At 42.4% G+C, this 17,155-nt stretch overlaps 1 protein-coding gene across 5 annotated transcripts in view; it reads left to right on the top strand.

Moving 5' to 3' along the window:
- Positions 1 to 1,033: 1,033 nt before the first annotated feature.
- NRG1 (neuregulin 1) overlaps positions 1,034 to 17,155 on the top strand; it is a 290,747-nt gene continuing 274,625 nt past the window's right edge. For all 5 annotated transcript variants that reach the window (XM_015849626.2, XM_015849625.2, XM_032441234.1 and 2 more), the window contains exon 1: positions 1,034 to 1,103. In XM_015849626.2, the coding sequence (XP_015705112.1) occupies position 1,103 (1 nt within the window). In that variant the 5' untranslated portion in view covers positions 1,034 to 1,102. The remainder of the gene's footprint in view (positions 1,104 to 17,155) is intronic.

Raw genomic sequence — 17,155 nt, 5'->3', positions numbered from 1 at the left:
GTAATATGGAAGGTATTCCACGGAAAGCCTCAGGAACCCTTAAGATTCACTGGATTGCACATGGTGTAGTACACACACCTCAGGGACCTTCAAGAAGGCTGCAAGTAATGCAAGATTACATGAGCTAACTCTGATGAGAAGGCAGTGAGATCAAAATGTGAAGAAAGAAATAGATTGGAAATGTAGTCAGCATGACCTTGACTGTTAAAACAGGTGTACGCAAGTGCTCTCAATCTAAGAGGCTGCCACTCCACCTCTGGTACCTCACACACAGAGAAGTATATCTGGAATGAGGCACATCAGAGCATTTTGATGGCTACATCTCTGGACCTTCTGTGGGCAGGAACTATTCCCTGCATAGCAAATTCACAAATGCAATCTACTAACGAGATACATAGCTTAAATACATTTCTTTTTCTGACCTGAGTCAAACATACCCTTATTAACAGAGGGGATTTGGACTGTTATTTTTTGCTTGTTTGTTTATTTGTTTTTCTTTCTGTGAAAACAAAGTAAGTAATTCCTAGTGAGAAATGCTGTCAAGATACTTTTTCTGCTGTGTCTGATGTCTGCTAATGAACAGGACAGCAAGGCTGATTTCCTCGTGTTTAACATTCAGGTCCTATTGCATGTGTCAGTCCTGAAAGACATGCTGAGATGTTAACATGGGCTGACTGACTGATCTGTAGGGATCAGTGAAGTCCTGTACATAAATGTTGTAGGTTTTCTATTTTATGTGTCCTCTATCCTCTTTAATGACCTCCAAACAAGGTATCTTGCATGGGCTGCCAGACAAGCTAAATGAACCTCTCTGGAAGGTCTCAAGGCAATTAACCTCTCATTTCTATTGGGGTACCTGAATTTGTGTGTGTGATTGGAGTGTGTGAAAGTTGTTGGGGGGAGGAATTCACAGAAGTGGTGTTAGAACAACACTGCAGGTCTGCTATGTAAGTTTATCTAAATATATCCTTCTCTCCCCTTTCTCTTCCCCTTCCCTTCCTCCCTTCTCTTCTTCCCCTTACTGTCAGGAAGGGCCACCTCTGAAGGTCCAATTCAGTACAGCCTGGCACCAACACAGACAGATGTCAACAGCAGTTACAACAGTGAGTCAATTTGCAATCAAGGAAGTCCTTGAAAAGATGTTTTATGTGCATGTGGAAGGTGCAAGAACTCTGCAATGGGCATTGGGAGGAGGGGTGGAGAAGGTCCCTTAGCTCCATCTGGTTGGAGCAGTCTGCAATTTTTTAATACCTCACTAAAAAAATTGGGTAAATTTCTCCTGAAAGTCAGAGAGAGCCTGATATGTGAGGGCTAGTATGATTTGCTGACACAGTAGGCAGCAGGAGCTGGACGCTGCTCAGAGAAAACTGGCCACCAAGAAAGTGTAAGACATTTAGCAGACTGGAGAAGAATACTCTTAAAGCTGTGCATAAATAAGGCTCTCCATTGAACTGTCACTTGTCTGCTCTTGTTCTGTGTGTAAGGACTGCTAGTTTCAGATGACTGCAGGAGTACCAGTCTGCTTTAGGACAGGAAATTATATCCTTCATGTATGTTTGAGGTAATTTAACTGCTACTGCTTCAATTCTGTGGTGCTCCCTGGGGCATCTGACAGGGAAAATGAGTTCTTGCATGGTATAAGACTGCCTCAGTAACTGTGCACGCAATGTTATCCAATGTTTGCAATCCCAACACTCATTAGCTAGCCAGTCATGATGTGTTCTGCTTATGAACCTGGTGATTTGGGGTGCTTTCGGGTATTGATAAGGAAAGTTTGCTGGACCTTGGTACAAAGGTACGTCTGTGATTGCAAGCTCTGGGAATACAGTCTGGACAGATAATGATACTTTTTTTTACATGGTTTCTGTCCTAATAGTTAAAGACGCTGGAATTATACTCATACATACTCTACTTTTCATCTTCCCTGTAAGATGTTATCCCGACTGCTTCACATACCTTCTTTTCATAATTCATGCTGCTGATTTGGGTAATGAAAAGGGTTGATTGGCAGACCTGTTAATGACAAACTGACCTTAATTTGAGCATTTGTGCAATTTTGGTCTGGCTGGAATCGTAGTGGGGTATTTTAGCCTCTTTCGGGAGTGAATGGCACATGAAAGGTGTCAAGGAGTGTGTGAAGCCTTTGGAAACCTCAGTGATGGCAGTTGTATCGGAGTCAGAAAGCTTGGGAGGTTTGGGCCTCTGCTGTGTTTGTGTCTGTAGGTGCTCTTTTTTGGTCCATTGCTCTTATTTTCTGTAAGGATTTAAGAGGATGATGCTCCTTGAAATTTGGCATCCACTGGCAGTTCCTGGCTGTGAAGGGAGAACTTTTGCTGTAGGAAATCCAGCATTGTTTTATTTAAATTTGCTGTGAGAGGTGAAATTGTTGGGAAAGAACAAAAAGAAAACCTGTACAAGGTATGTATGAAAATGACTCTTTTTGGTACTCCTCCACACTGTTGTCATGCAAATAAATTTTGGGGCCAATGTGTATAGTGCTGAGTAAACATCTGCTTTGGCAATGCCTGTCCCAGGAGGTTCAGTGGACAGGACTGACAGACGCAGAAGGCAGCAGCAGGTGCAGGAACCCTGGCACTGAGTTGGTGGGTTGCTCTGTTTGAGAAACCACATCAGTTACTGTGGTTGCAGAGGACACTGAAGCCACAGAGGCTGCAGCTCTGTGCCAGGTGGAGGCCATGATGGAGCTCCTTGCAAGCAGTTGCAGCCACTGTTGGGAGTGGTGAAGAAACAGTGCCCTTGCTCCCCAACCTCCAAGTTGCCAGGGACTGCTGGGGTCTTTCCTTCTCTCAGCGCTGTCCTGCAGAGTGAGGAAGGGGAACCTCTGCTGCCCTACACACTCCTCAGCCTTCTGTACCTAAGCACTGAGTAAAGTGCCCACAGCCTGCCCTAAGCTGCTATGTGACCAGGACCCTTCCCACTGAGGCACTGTCCTCTTTCTCAGGGCTCACCTGGAGACAGCAGAGTGTTCAGGGCTATCTGTTGGACTTGTATTGTTGTACCAGCACAGCAGCTCAGAGAACACCGATCCTAGTCCAAGTACTTCCCTTTTCCACAGAGCTTGGGAAAGAAGAATTGAACAGTCTTGGGGAAGCAGTGATGGGGGATGAGGAAGGAAGGGTGATAAAGAAGAAGCAGCTGACACAGGGGCTCTCTGGCGGATGGTGCCATTTCAACGCCAAGATGGAAATGGAGAGCCCCTGGTGCGCCGCCGATGGAGGTAGCAGCGTCGCCAGGCAGACACGATGTCCTGCCCTGCAAGCACCTGATGGAGAAGGATTCACCTCCATTGGTTCTTCCTCTGGAGGTAGATCCACCACCTCCATGGTCTCTATGTCACCTTCAAGTGGATCAGCATCCATAGTCTCAGGTTCTCTTCTGCTACCGTGAAGCCTAAGTGTCTTTGTTGGCAGGGGATCCATCTTCCTCCTATCTGAATAGCTCTGTCTAAATTGCTTCTTGTGCCAGACAACAGCCACTAAGATGCAAGTCAGTAAATCACCAGTGTTCAGTGTTCTGTTGTCAGGGAACCCATAGTTAGAGTGGTCATCAAGGAGGTGGCCTCAGGACATAAAAAACCCCATACAGCAATGTGACCTGAATGTCCCATAATGAATAGGACAAAGCTGTGTTGGGCAAGGGAAGACTGTGGTCTGAGATTTGCCCTAGTTGCCACTAGTAGGGTTCTGCAGGACTTTGTTTTCAAACCAGTTCTGTTTAATGCTTTCATCAATTACTACAATAAAGATCTGCAAGATATACTGAGTAAATTCATGAATGATGCTAAGCTGGGAGGAGTGTTGACTTCCTTGAGTGTAGAGAGCCCTTTCACCAAGATCTGGACATATTCAAGGATGGTCATTATCTGCATGAATATGAGCAAGTGCTGGGTTCTGCACCTGGGGTGGAGCAGCTCTGGATCTATGTACAGTGTGGGAGATGAGTTGCTGCAGATTAGCTCCCCAGAAAGGGGTAATGGGGTTCTGTCTGACAACAAGCAGGACATGAGGCAGCAGTGTGCCCTGAAGCTCAAAGGACCAACCATACTCTGTGACACAGCAGGCCCAGTGCTGCCACCAGGTGAAGGGAGGGGCTGCCCCCTCTGCTTTGCACTGTGTGGCCTCACCTCCATCACTGCTGCAATGCATGAAGGGCATAAAACTAGTAGAGAGTGTCTGAGGGAGGTTTGGTGAAAGATCTGGAGGGCAAGGATGTAGACAGGGAAAATAAAGTCAATAACATGAAACAAACAAAAAATGACACCTGCTCCTCTGTGCTCCTGTCATGTATTTTCCTCTTTGATTCCCTGGGACCAGAGATATTTAGTCTGACATCACAAAACTGATAGCTGAGGAAAGAGCTAGAGTGTTAAAGGAGTAGTGAGCGAGTGGATGATCTGGAGGAGATGAAAGTTGGTGATGGTAAATGGAGACATCAGCAGAAGGGATAAGATGTGGCAGAGAAAAGATCCAGTGACAGTATTTCTGGACTTACAGAAAAGCAGTCTGGAGGGCTGGGAATGTCACAGTGATCTGGGTTTTAGATGACCCATCTGTCTCTGTTTCTGCACACACTCCACCCCCTTTTCAAAGTCAACAGGACCAATGATACCTGCTGTTCTGGACTGAGTGAGAAGACCTTATCTGTCATTTGTTCAAAACTGACCCACTGGATCTTTATAGTTTACATTAGCTCATACTTTCATGTAAAGGTTGGATAGAGCTGCTGCAAACTACTGTACAGTGATGGGGATTGTCCCTGTGTTTTCTAGTTGTTTTGTCTTCAGCACAGTTCTAACATTCTCCATGTATCTGCTAAACACTGCTTTGAAAATACAGACTGTTGTGAATTTATTCAACCATATTTTTTTAAAGTTTGCTAGCAATCTATAAATATAACTGTAGTAATTTTATCATAAACTGTGTTGAAATCTGATCTTGTGCTGCATGATCAACAACGGAAAATGTACAGCACAAACTAATATCTCATTGCTTTGTGACTGTTAAGCAAAGAATTGGTTGTTTCTTGCCATACTTTGCCTCATATGCTTGAGTGAGTCATACCATGTTTTTTTCCCTTTCTGCTTTCTGATGGTTTGTTTAAGTCCCACAGTTTGTGCAGTCTGACAATTACCTCTGTAAACTATTGGTCGGGACTGTTGATATCTTGAGCAGTGCATCAAACCAGATGTTTAAGCAGCTGTACCCTTAACCCCATGAACAGTTCTGTGTTAGTAAACATGTGGATGTGGGCCTTGAGATGAGCAGCACAACTCACTGTAAAATTACAGCATGTAGTTGAGGTATCTGGACCAGCATTTGTGCCAGGTGGATTTTAAAATCAAGCGTATATCCCAAAGATGTCAGGCAGAGCACTTGGGAATTTTAGGCTGATGCAGATGTACTTCACGGTCAGTGAGTGCATCTGAAGTGTAACACATGGGGCTTACATTTTGCCAAGCTCTAGTTAGCAGTAGGAAGTAGCAACAGCTTCAGATATAAGCAAAGTCATGGTTTGGAAAAGGATGAGCTGTTATTCACTTTTGGGGAACTTAAAACTTTCCAAAATACTTATCTTCTTTTAATTCGGATGTTATAAAATATTGTGTCTTCTTATTAGCCCACCTACTCTTCAGTTCTCTACTTGTCCAGCTCCCCTCCTCATTCCTTCCCCTTCCCTTCTCTCAAGGGCAAGTAGACGTACTGTTCTTCCATACAGGTGGTGGGGATCAGAGCTGGAGGCTGCTCATTCTGACAGCATTGCTTCTATTGTGTAGCTAAACTGAGCATGTCAGATCCTGCAGTTGTCATTCCAATAAGTTTGCACAGTATTTAGAAAAGTGGTAGATATTCTCCAAGAGCTTAAGGCCAGTGACTCTGATGCAATACTGTGATAAAGTCTTAGGCTCTTTCAGTGGGAAGAAGGTATTGTTGCATGTGTTTCTGTGATATCACATCCACTACTCTTTTATTTTGTGTTTTCAAACACCACAGTCCCATTAGGTTTTGATGGACACTAGCTTATATCTTCTGAATGTATTTTTCTTAATCTTTCTTTCTTAGAGTGATGGGAATCTAAACTGAGAGATTATAAATTCCTGCTCTGCGTACTGATCTATTAACTATTACCTGACAGAGGGTCTGTGGGAAGATAAAACAGCAGACAGACCAATGGACTCAGATGTGAAAAACAAACTGATTTTATGGCACATTAGTTCATATTCAAATCTAAAACAGCAACAGAAAATGCTGTGCAATTGTGCTGCACTTTGGATTTCTTCACTGTTGTATTTTTCAGTTTGAGGCTACTTGTTCAGAATTTACTGAGGCTGGTTGGGTGGCTGAGATGGATTTTGGTAGGTCTGGGGATAAGTATAAGCAAGTTTAACAATTATACTATAGTTTATATGTTTCTTCTTGCTGTCTATGACATGACTAGTGTGGGTTTTTGTAGTGGTTATTCATTAAAAAAAAACTAGGTGACTTGCTGAGACATGCCAGAATTCTTTTCTGCTGTATGCCAGTGATCATTAATTCTGTTGGCACAGTTCACAGCGAAAATTTAGTAAGTGAATCTACATTACCAACAGTGCTATTGCAAGCTGATTTGTTATTACAAGAGTTAGACCCCTTAAACATTCTGTCCTCTGACTGTGATGCCTTCATTTTGTCAGCATTTTAATCAGGTCTATCACAACAGAAATGGAGTGCAAAATTTTCCATTGGAGTTTCCTGCACACGATTTTAGCATTAACAAGAAATAACTGTGCAGTGCCTTCCATGGAAGCATCTCATTCCATTACAGCTTCTGATTTAAAAAGATTGGTTTTGTTTCATTTAATGGAAGCCGCTGCAGAAGTGTCACTGGCACAGACTCTGATGTCAAGATTTGCACAACAGCTACCAACATGGAGTCCAACTTTCTTACTGTGCGAGGTTCTTAGGAAACTTAGGTGGCTGGACATTGCTTGCTTGTGTTTACAGAATCCTAATGCATGTTGATTTTTTATAAGCCCAAAGTGAACAAACTTGGGATGAATTTGTAATAGAATGAGGGCATAACGCTGCTGACCTCTTTCTGAGGTGATGCTTGATGGATGGATGCAGTGCTGGATGATGGCCCTCAGATCTGCAACACTAAAATGCCACAGCAAAAATGCCTTTTATTCTGACCATGGGGGTAGTCAGAGTCGATGATAGAGATGGCAGATGTTCTTGAGGAATAATGGACCTGGAAAAGAGCAAAGTGAGGATCCCAGAATTGAGGAATGTGAAATCTTATCTAAGGAACTGTTGGATGAGATCCCCTGGAAAGGAGTGGAGCAGATACCCAAAGGAATGGAACAGAGCTGGCAGCTCTCTAAGGATGCCTTTCTGAGAGCACAAGATCTCTCCATCCCCCAGCATAAGAAATGAGGCAGAGGAGGCAGAAAACCAGCACAGATAGGAAGGGATACTCTGATCAAAGTGAGGGGTAAAAATGAAAAGTATAGGGAGTGGAAGCAGGGATGAGTGCCTGGGAAGAATACAGGGGTGTCTGGACACACAAAAATGGGATCACGAAAGCTAATGCACAGGTGGAACTGAACTTGGCAATGAATGTGAAAAATAACAAGGGATTTTACTGTTACGTTGGCTAGAAGGGAAATGCCAAGGAGATTGTACCCCTTCTGATAAATGAAAAGGGAGAAATGGTTTCAACAGGCAAGGAGAAAGCTAAGGTACTTAACAAAATCTTTGCCTCAGTCTTCAGCAGCATACAGGCTTCCTTTGTCTCTCACATCCCTTTACATGGGAGACAGGTGAGCAAAACAGTCTTCACTGTAAAAGCAGAGCAAGTCAGAAACTACCTCATGAGATTGAATATGTACAAGTATATGGGGCTGGATGACATACATCTCAGGGTTTTGAAGGAACTGGCTGATGTTGCTGCCAAGGCACTCTCCATTATGTTTATTTGAAAAGTCATGACTGTCAGATGAAGTCAGCAGAACTGGAAAAAGGAAACATTACTCCCATTAAAAAAAATTTAAAAAAAAAAAAAAAAAGTGGAAAGGAAGAACTATAGGCTGGTGATCCTCACATCTGTCCCTTTTATGATCTTGAAGCAGAACCTCCAGGAAGTTCTGTAATGGCACATGCAAGATGTGATCAGAGACAGACAGTGTGGCTTAATCAAACACAGATCATGTCTGGCCAACATGGTGGCCTTCTACAATGGAAGAATGGCATTGGTGGACAAAGAAAGAGCAACTGATGTAATCTACCTGATGTTATTTGCAAATCCTTTGATACAGTCCCACACCAAATACTAATCTCTAAAACTGAGAGTTATGGATTTAAAAGCTGGACTCTGTGGTGGGTAATTAATTGGTTGAATATTCATAGCCAGAGGGTTGTGGTCAATGGCTTATATCCAAGCGGAGGCTGGTCACAATTGGTGTCCCCCAGGAGTCTGCCTTGGGACTGATGCCTTGGTGGCATCAAGTGCACCCTCAGCAAAGTTTGTTGATGACACCAAGCTGAGTGGTGCAGTTGGTATTACAGATAAAAGGATACTGTCCAAAGGGAGCTGGAAAAGCTTGAGAAGTGGGCCCACATGAACCAAATGAAGTTCAACAAATCCAAGTGCTAGGTGCTGCATTTGTGTATAAGCAATCCTACAGACTGAGAGAAGAACACATTGAGAGCAGCCCTTTGGAGAAGAGCTGGAGGTTCTGGTGGGCAAGAAGACAAAAACCAGCCAGCAATGTGCACATGCATCCCAGAAAACCAATTCTGGACTGCATGAAAGGAGGGGTGGCAGCAGAACAAAGAAACGGATTGTCACCTGCTCTTCCATCTTGAGGCCCCATCTGCAGTAATGTGTCCAGGCCTGGCAATCCTAGTACTAGAAAGCTGTGGAGCTGTTGAAGTGGATCCAGAAGAGGGCCACAAAGATTATCAGAGAGCTGGGGCACTTTTCTTATGATGAAAGTCTGAGGGAGCTGGTCTTGTTCAGCCTGGAGAAGAGAAGATGCTGGGGAGACCTCATTTTGGCCTTCCAGGACTTAATGAAACCTTGTGAAAAGGAGAAAGAGTGATTTTACATGGTCTGATAGTGATAGGAAAAGGGGGAATGGCTTTAAACCAGAAGAGTGGAAATTTGGCTTAGATGTTAAAAAGAAATTATTTGTTCAGAAGGCAGTGAGGCACTGTCATCAGCTACTCAGGGAAGGAAGCTCTGGGTGCCCTATCCCTAGAGGTACTAGGTATTCAAGTCAGGTCGGATGGGGACCTAGGCACTGTAATCTAGAGATGGCAATCCTGACCATGGCAGAGGGCTGGAACTGGATGATCTTTTAATGTCCCTCCCAATTCAAGCCATTCTATGATTCTACGATTAGATAAAAACACATCCAACTGCCAGTGGGAGACTGACAGGTCAATGAAGTCTCAGCATTGTTTATACTGCTGCAGTAAGTATGTGTCTTAAGCTGGAGGACATGGGAAGAACACTCTTTGGATTCAGAAATGCAGGACTTAAATACTTACAAGGAGTTAAAGCTGTGAAGCATGCAGGGTTGCATCTTTTTGTGTTTTGTTTTTAATTACTACCTCCAAAAAATGGATTTAAAAATAAAAGCACTTCCAATAGTTACAGCTCTTCCGTTCCCTTCCCTTTCATTCCCCTCCATTCCCATTCATTCCCTTCGCTTCTCTTTCATTCCCTTCCCTTTTCCCTTTCTTTTCTTCCTCTTTTCTTTTCTTTCTTTTTTTTTTTTTAAATGAATTTCATGTATGTTATTCCACATGTGCATTTTGTAGGTATTCTGGAGTTGGTTTAAATGCAAACACTTCAGCAGTGTGATCTGAATTAATTTTAGTAAAGCATTTATTATACAATGATTCCAGTGTGGGCATTCTCAGAATCAAGCTGGGGTAAACTAAAGATTTTTAAATTCTATCTAGAGCAGAGTAGAAAAGCCAATGATGATGGAGAGAATTAGGTGTCACCTGTATTTTGTGAGGCTCAGAGGAGACAAAATGTTGTAGGCTATGTCTCCCCAACTAAGCAAGTTGTTCTGGCTCCATTGAGACCAGCTGAGCAAATCTCGCAACAGGAGGGTATTCACACCAAAAGAAGGACTTTTCATCAGAATTTGCTTACAGACATTTCGTTATGCTTAAAAAATAAATAGGTAAGTAAATAAAATACCAGAGTGTGGAAACCAAAAAATTACTGTTTGAATTTTTCTATCATCACTACATTAAGATTCAAGCACTTTTCCTCAGCAAGAATAAGTATTATCCAGTGATTATGTTCAGTAAGAGAGAAATTAGCCCTTTACTATGCAGTTGTCCATGCAGGTTGCAACTGCTCAGGAATTGGCTGGGTTGTAGGAAAAGGGCATAAACTGCAGAGATTTACAGAACTATGCATTGTTTGGGCTGAGTTAAAGCAGCCTCTTTTTTTGTTTGGGTTTTTTTTTGTGTGAAGGAATCAAAATACTGTATCTGTGAGTCAGTACTTTTGCATCTGTCTGTTGTAAATAGGAGAAATAAGAGATGATGGAAAAAATAAAAAGGATTAATCTGGACATGCAGGCATAGGAACTTCTGCTTGAAAACATAAGAACTAGTAGAAATTGGAGTTGGCAGTTTCGCAACATGTAATTAAACTGGAATCCACTGCCATGGGAAGATTTCAAAGCCAAAAATTTAATTAAATTCAAAGAAGCATTAACAACTTGCATTAGTTACAAGGCACCTAGACAGGTAATAATTAATTATGATAAAAATTCTGGAAGGGATGTAAAGGATATATTAGATACTGCATTTGGGTATTCATCTAATCTCTATCACGGATCAACATGAGATGATCTAGCAGGCAGACAACCTGCATTATGCTGAAAATTACTTGAGAAATACCTGGGATTGATCAATATGAGACATAAAATTTAGAAGTCCTTGGGTCAGATCCAGGCTATCAATTGATCTAGTTTCTTTTTCTAGCTGCCTCATCTTTATTTTGGCAAAGTTAAGCCTTTCAGTGTCAAGCCTCTGATGAGTAATCTATTCTGATCATACTGTTTCAGAGTAAGTCAGGAAACCCGACTTTTTAATGCAACTTTCAGAAGAATCATGTTGAGTTTGGGGTAGTTAGAGCCAGAATATTGTGGTATATGACAGTGCTGAGGAAGTAAGCGAGCAGGTTTAACACTTAGCCTAGTACGATGTCTGACAGTTCTGGCCAGCTGTAGGGTCTCCTACTCCCTTGCTATCAATGGTATCACAGAATCAGAATTTGGTTTGGAAGGGACCTTTAATTTCATCTTGTTCCAATCCTGCTGCTGTAGGACACCGCCCAATATACCAGGTTGCTCAAAGACCCATCCAGCCTGGCCTTGAATGCTTCCAGGGAGGGGGCATTTACAGCCTCTCTGGGCAACATGTTCTAGTGTCTCATCACCCTCACAGTAAAGAATTTCCTCCTAATATCTAGTCTAAATCTACCTTGTTCCAGTTTAAAGCCATTTCCACTCATACTGTTGATACCTGCAATTATAAAATGTCCCTCCCCAGCTTTCCTGTAGACCCCCTTCAGGTACCTGAAAGCAACTGTAACATCCTCCTGGAGCCTTTTCCTCTCCAGGCTCAAGAGCCCCAGCTCTCTCTCCCTGTCCTCTAGTGGAGGTGCTCCAGCCTTCTAATCATCTTTGTGGCCCTCCTCTGGACTTGCACCAACAGCTCCATGTCCTTCTGCCCTAGAACTGGATGCAGTACTCCAGGTGGGTTCTCACAAGAGTAGAGCAGAGAGTCAGAATCACCTCCCTCTCCCTGCTGGTCACACTTCTCTTGAGACAACCCATGATACAGTTGGCCTTTTGGGCTACAAGCACTTATTGCCTGCTCATGTTGAGTCTTTCATCAACCAACACTTCCAAATCCTTCTCATCAGGGCTGCTCTCAAGCCATTCTCTGCCCTGCCTGTATTTATTCTTGGAATTGTCCCGATCCGGGTGCAACCTTGCTCTTGACCCTGTTCAACTCCATGAAGTTGGCATGGGCTCACCTCATGTCACCTTTATGTCACATTAAAGACAGTCTGAACTAAAGCTTATTCTTTTTTCCAATGTAACTAAGTTCAAACAAGGTACTTTACTGGTGAAACTACAACTTGATACACCTTCTCTGTGTCATCAAATTGAGTGACTTCTTGTCATTTTTGCTGTATAATGTGCACAAACACCAGTTGGCATCTGATGAAATCTCTGCAACAGTGCTAGCCCTGGGATCTCTGAAGCAGAAGTTTAAAATTGCTCAGGTTGGCTAACAAAGCTGAAAATGTCTACCTTGCTCAGAACAACCAAGTGAACCATAGTGATGTTTTTGGAGGATTTTTTTGTTTGGTTTTGTGTGGGGTTTTTGTTGTTGTTGTTTGTTTGAATGCTGTGCTTTCACTATGTCACTGTCTTCATTTATGCAATTAGATTCTGTCCGTTGCAATGTTTTCACATGAGGCTTTGCTTTTATGAGGAAGCACCTTTTCAGCCCTGACTGCTGCAAATCTCTTTCCATTCTTGCACTAGCAAGTAGGGTTCCCTTAAACATAATTTGAGTTTTGTTTTCAAAGAATCAAACAGAGAAGAACAGAGTATGTTTGAGAAAAGCCATGAGAATAAGGTGGGTGAGAAGAGCAGCTAGCTGCTTGCAAGCCAGCAGCTGCTTAGATATACAAATTTCTTCAAAGATTACACAGCTATTTGAAGAGTGCAACATAGTTTTAGTTATCACACTTGAATCTTCAAATGTTCCTTAATTCTGAAACTTGTACTGGTAGCATGCAGAATACCAGACAGATAGCATCCAGTAGGATGAATGCAGTAGTGGGCTGCATTTGATGAAATAGAACAGGAATGTGTAGTACCTTAGAGAGAAAAAGACCTCTCATTCTTTTCCCTGGCTCACTTTTTTCAAGCATACTTGAGCCCTGTGTCTGCTGACTGCCCATGAGAGAGGCTCCTTGCCTGTGTAAAAACTAACTGTACCTATAGATAAGTTAGTGAAGCACAGAGAGATTTTTATTACTGACTTTGATAAGATTTTGAAGTACGATACTTCTCAAGAGAAGCATTTTGGATGGTGAGGCTAGTGTGTCATGAGGGATCTTTTCCTATGTTATTCTTAGTATGCCTCATTTTTAAAAGGGAAAAAGTTTCCCTTCCTTTTATGTCCTCATATGGTGATCACAATGCCAGTTCATATGTTCATATTACTCTCACAGGGTAACTCTCACTGTATTGGTGACTAAGCCTACAGAAACCTGAAGGGAATTCTGTGCATGCCACTGGCTGCAGCCCTCTCCTGGTGTCCTCTCATTGCCAAGGTCCTCATTTCCTCTCACTCACAGTGTTGCAAATTAGGACTAGGTCCAGAGGGCTTACAGAGGCAAAAATGGAAAAGAACAAAACGTTTCCTACTGCAGCCAAAATAATTCATCAGGGAGAAACAAACAAAAAATGCCATGCAGTCTAATGTGAAGTTGCTGTAATACACAACTGTGCATGTCTCCTATCATAATTACAGTATGAAGAAATGGATGTGTGATTTTGTATGTTAAAGAGTTATAGCCTTAGCCTGTCCCAATTACTAGAGTTCTTTCCAACAACCTTTCTACTACCGTTTTTCAGGACCAATTATAGCAATGATCTGTTAGCACTGTTATTAGAGTAAATAGCAAGGTTTAGGCTGTACCATCCTCACATTGTCAGTTTACATTGTCTGCTTGCATGGACGACATTCCCATCCTCTAGTCCTCTCTGAGATGTCTGTGACATATGACCAGCTCTGGTCATATCTGGACATTCACAAAGATGAGCTGTTACTCTCTTCTGTCCCTATTACTGACCTTTTCTTCTAGCCACATCTGTAAAGAAATGGGAAAGCCCTTCATGAAGAGGTCTCAAAGCATTGCTGAAGTAGACAGTCGCTGTGCATACTACAGCTCCCACTCACACTCAGTGAGCCTCCCTCTCAAGGGAGCTCTCCTACTCCTGCAGTTGCAAGATCTGGCTGAAAAGCTGGTCAAAACCTTTCTTCTGTAGAGCATATCAGCTGATTCACGACAAAAGAAAAACTCTGTTACTACCTCTGCTCAGAGAAAGGCTGACACTTCAACCTAACCCATACTAGAAATGAAAACATCAAAATCAGAGAGATGATAGGAAAGCCACCCTGAGGGTGGTGAGGCACTAGCACAAGCTACCCAGAGAAGCTCAGAATGCCCCATCCCTGGAGGTATTCAGGGCAGGATGGATGAGGTGCTGAACAAACCTGATACAGTGCCTGATTTAGTGGTGGGCAACCCTGTCTGTGTCCAGAGGGGTTGGAACTAGATAACCTTTAAGGCTCCTTCCAATTCAAGCCATTCTGTGATTCTTTGAGAGCACTGAGTGAGTGTAAGAACTTACACAATTGGTCAGTCTAGCTGTGAAATAGCACCACACAGAAGCACTACAGAAGCACTGTTAATACTGCTGCCTGCAATATGATGGGAATGGCAAGAGCACTTTAATTGCTGTGGGCATTACTGGAATGTTACAACACCTGGGAGACAAGGAGGTCTCATGCCTGGTGGGGTTTCATAGGCTTTCTTTCTCAAGAAAATTATTTTATTTTTCTTCCAATTGTTTGCACCTGTTGCCAGTCATTTCTTACAAGGTCTCCTGCAAGACTGCTTTTCTAGGGAGTGCAGGTAGTTTTCTCTTACCATAGCTTCCTAAAGTGCTTTCTACTCTCCCATCAGTCTCTTTAACATCTAACACCTGCTCATGCAAAGTTATGCAAGATTATTTCCCAGCAAACAACATTTAGTTAGGCATGGTGAGTTCTCTCATTCATGTGGATTTTACACCAAGACTGGAGTTTGTACAGTCAGGAAGCCTTTTTTACCTAAGTGGAAGTCTGCTGCGAGAAAAGTTCCCTTTCTTCAGGGGTCAAGCCAAGGTTTGACCATGGAATTGGTCCTGGGTTCTTCTGACAGGGCAATCTCCCTCCTTTTTGAGAGAAGAGGTAAGAGTAGGACTATCATCTGGTTTATGGCTACAGATAGAAGCTCAGATAATCCCATATATAGCATTACAGCAAATCAAATACTACCATTTAAAATATGCTCACCACACTCTCTCGCCCCATCCCCAGCCTGAGATAGTTTCCTCTGTGTGCAGATGTTTCTTGTTCAGAGTATAGGAGATGTGTTTGCCAGTTTTCTGTGATGTCTTAAGCCTATTGGTATAAATCAAGCTTCAAGACTTTTTCCATTGTTTTTGCACAGTGACGTCTATTTTTGCTTGCAGAGTAATGTCTCACTTCTCTTCTTGTCCATTTTTACTGGCTTTTGTTTTCCCCTCTGACACAGAAGGTTACCAGCATGATCTTGCCCAGCAAACACTGGTATGCATCAGTTCTTAAATTTATAGCACATAGCTATGCCCTCAATTTCCATTCTTTGGAAACCTGAATATAATAAAATTAAATTAGAGTGCAAACAGATGTATGATGATAACACAGTCCAGCTAACTTGTTCCAATTGCAATTTGTGTTGTGAGGATTTAGTCACTGTCTAATGGGTAACCTATGTAGGGGTTCAATGAACCTGATGAACCTAGGGTGTTGGCATAGCTGTATTAGATCTGAAATTAAGATTTCTGAAAGTTTTGGGTGCAGAGCTAACTAAGAAGCTCAGAACTGCCCAACCCCAGGAAAATATATACTCTGGCATTCCACCCAGATGCAAATTTGACAAGCAGGGACATCACTCTTCCAGGGTGCATGAGAATAATAGTATTCAGTTCTGTTTGCTTTGCACTGCTCATGCACAGCAAAATGGGTCAACTGAACTTTCATGAACAAAGGCCAGAAAAGGCAGGTGAGCTTAAAAATGGGTTATTTAAAATCTTTTCTGTCAGTGGGCAAGAACAGGTCAGTAGACATGACCAGAATAGGCAGAGGTGACTGTGATTGGATCTGGAGGTGTGTATCTGAAAAAACATTTTCATGCATTTCACATCGCTAATACCAGATATTCATGTGCCTCCAAGGTGAGTTTGGATTCCCCGTATCAAGACAAGAGCACTAGTGTATCACTTCCTGCAACCCCCTGCATATGCCTGCAAGGCCTGTGTTTATGCCAGAGCTCACTGTTTAATTCCGGCTTTAAAATGAAAAAATCACATTGTTTCTTCATTTGTACACTGTTGCAGGTCAGGAGTGATTTCCTCCACACCAGTCTGATGTGAAGAGGACCTGGACCACAACTAAAAGAGCTCTTTATTCCTGCAGCTAGTGCATTACATAATTTCAAGGTGTTTGTGCAACAACGTTCAGTCCTTTACTGCTCTTAATTTTATTATTGCTATTTTTGTCTTTCTATTGTGCAAATGAAAACCTTAAAAGCAGAATTTGTATGCCTGACAGACTGTGTGTGGCTTTTCTCTGGATTGCTAAAACCAGCTCCCCACACTCCATTTTTCAGTGTAAGAGTCCGCAAGATACCTCCCTCTCAGAATCCTGAGAGTCACTGGGGTCCAAAAAAAACAGGCAAATAAATGAGAGGTAAAAAGCCCTGATTCTTTGTTTTCTTGCCTTTTCTGCTAAATCTTTGAATCCTGTGATGAGAAAACATGTGAGCAAAATAGAAATTGGTCAGCCATGTGTTTATAACAAGCACTTCTATTTTATTTTTTATTTTTATTTTTTTTCAGTACAGTAGTTCCAGGCAAAATTGGATATGTCAGCCCACACTTGCTATCACACTTAGATTTTGGTTTTGTACTGTCAATGTTTCTGCAGAAAAATGAATAGAAATGGCAACATGATAGAGGAAAGAGGTGGAAAAACTAAGCAGGATGGTAAAGGCAGCAGCATCTGGGATTTTATTTCAGGCATTTGCTTGTTACTGGAAATGTAAGAGTGGGAGATGGGGAGCATGAGAAGAGCAAGTGCATATGGTACGATGAACTTACTTCTCAGGTGTTCTGAACTCTGTTCATTGCATTCTTTAGGTAAGACTTAAGTGATTTCAGAGCAGACAGGGCTGTGTTCAGACTGTTTTCACGATGTCATTGCTAGCTGACTGGCTGTACTTGAGTACTTGA

This window comes from Coturnix japonica, chromosome Z (genome assembly GCF_001577835.2).
Source record: "Coturnix japonica isolate 7356 chromosome Z, Coturnix japonica 2.1, whole genome shotgun sequence".
NCBI classification, from domain to species: Eukaryota; Metazoa; Chordata; class Aves; order Galliformes; family Phasianidae; genus Coturnix; species Coturnix japonica.
Note: the sequence above shows the minus strand (reverse complement) of the source record. Positions and strands in the feature narration are given on the sequence as shown.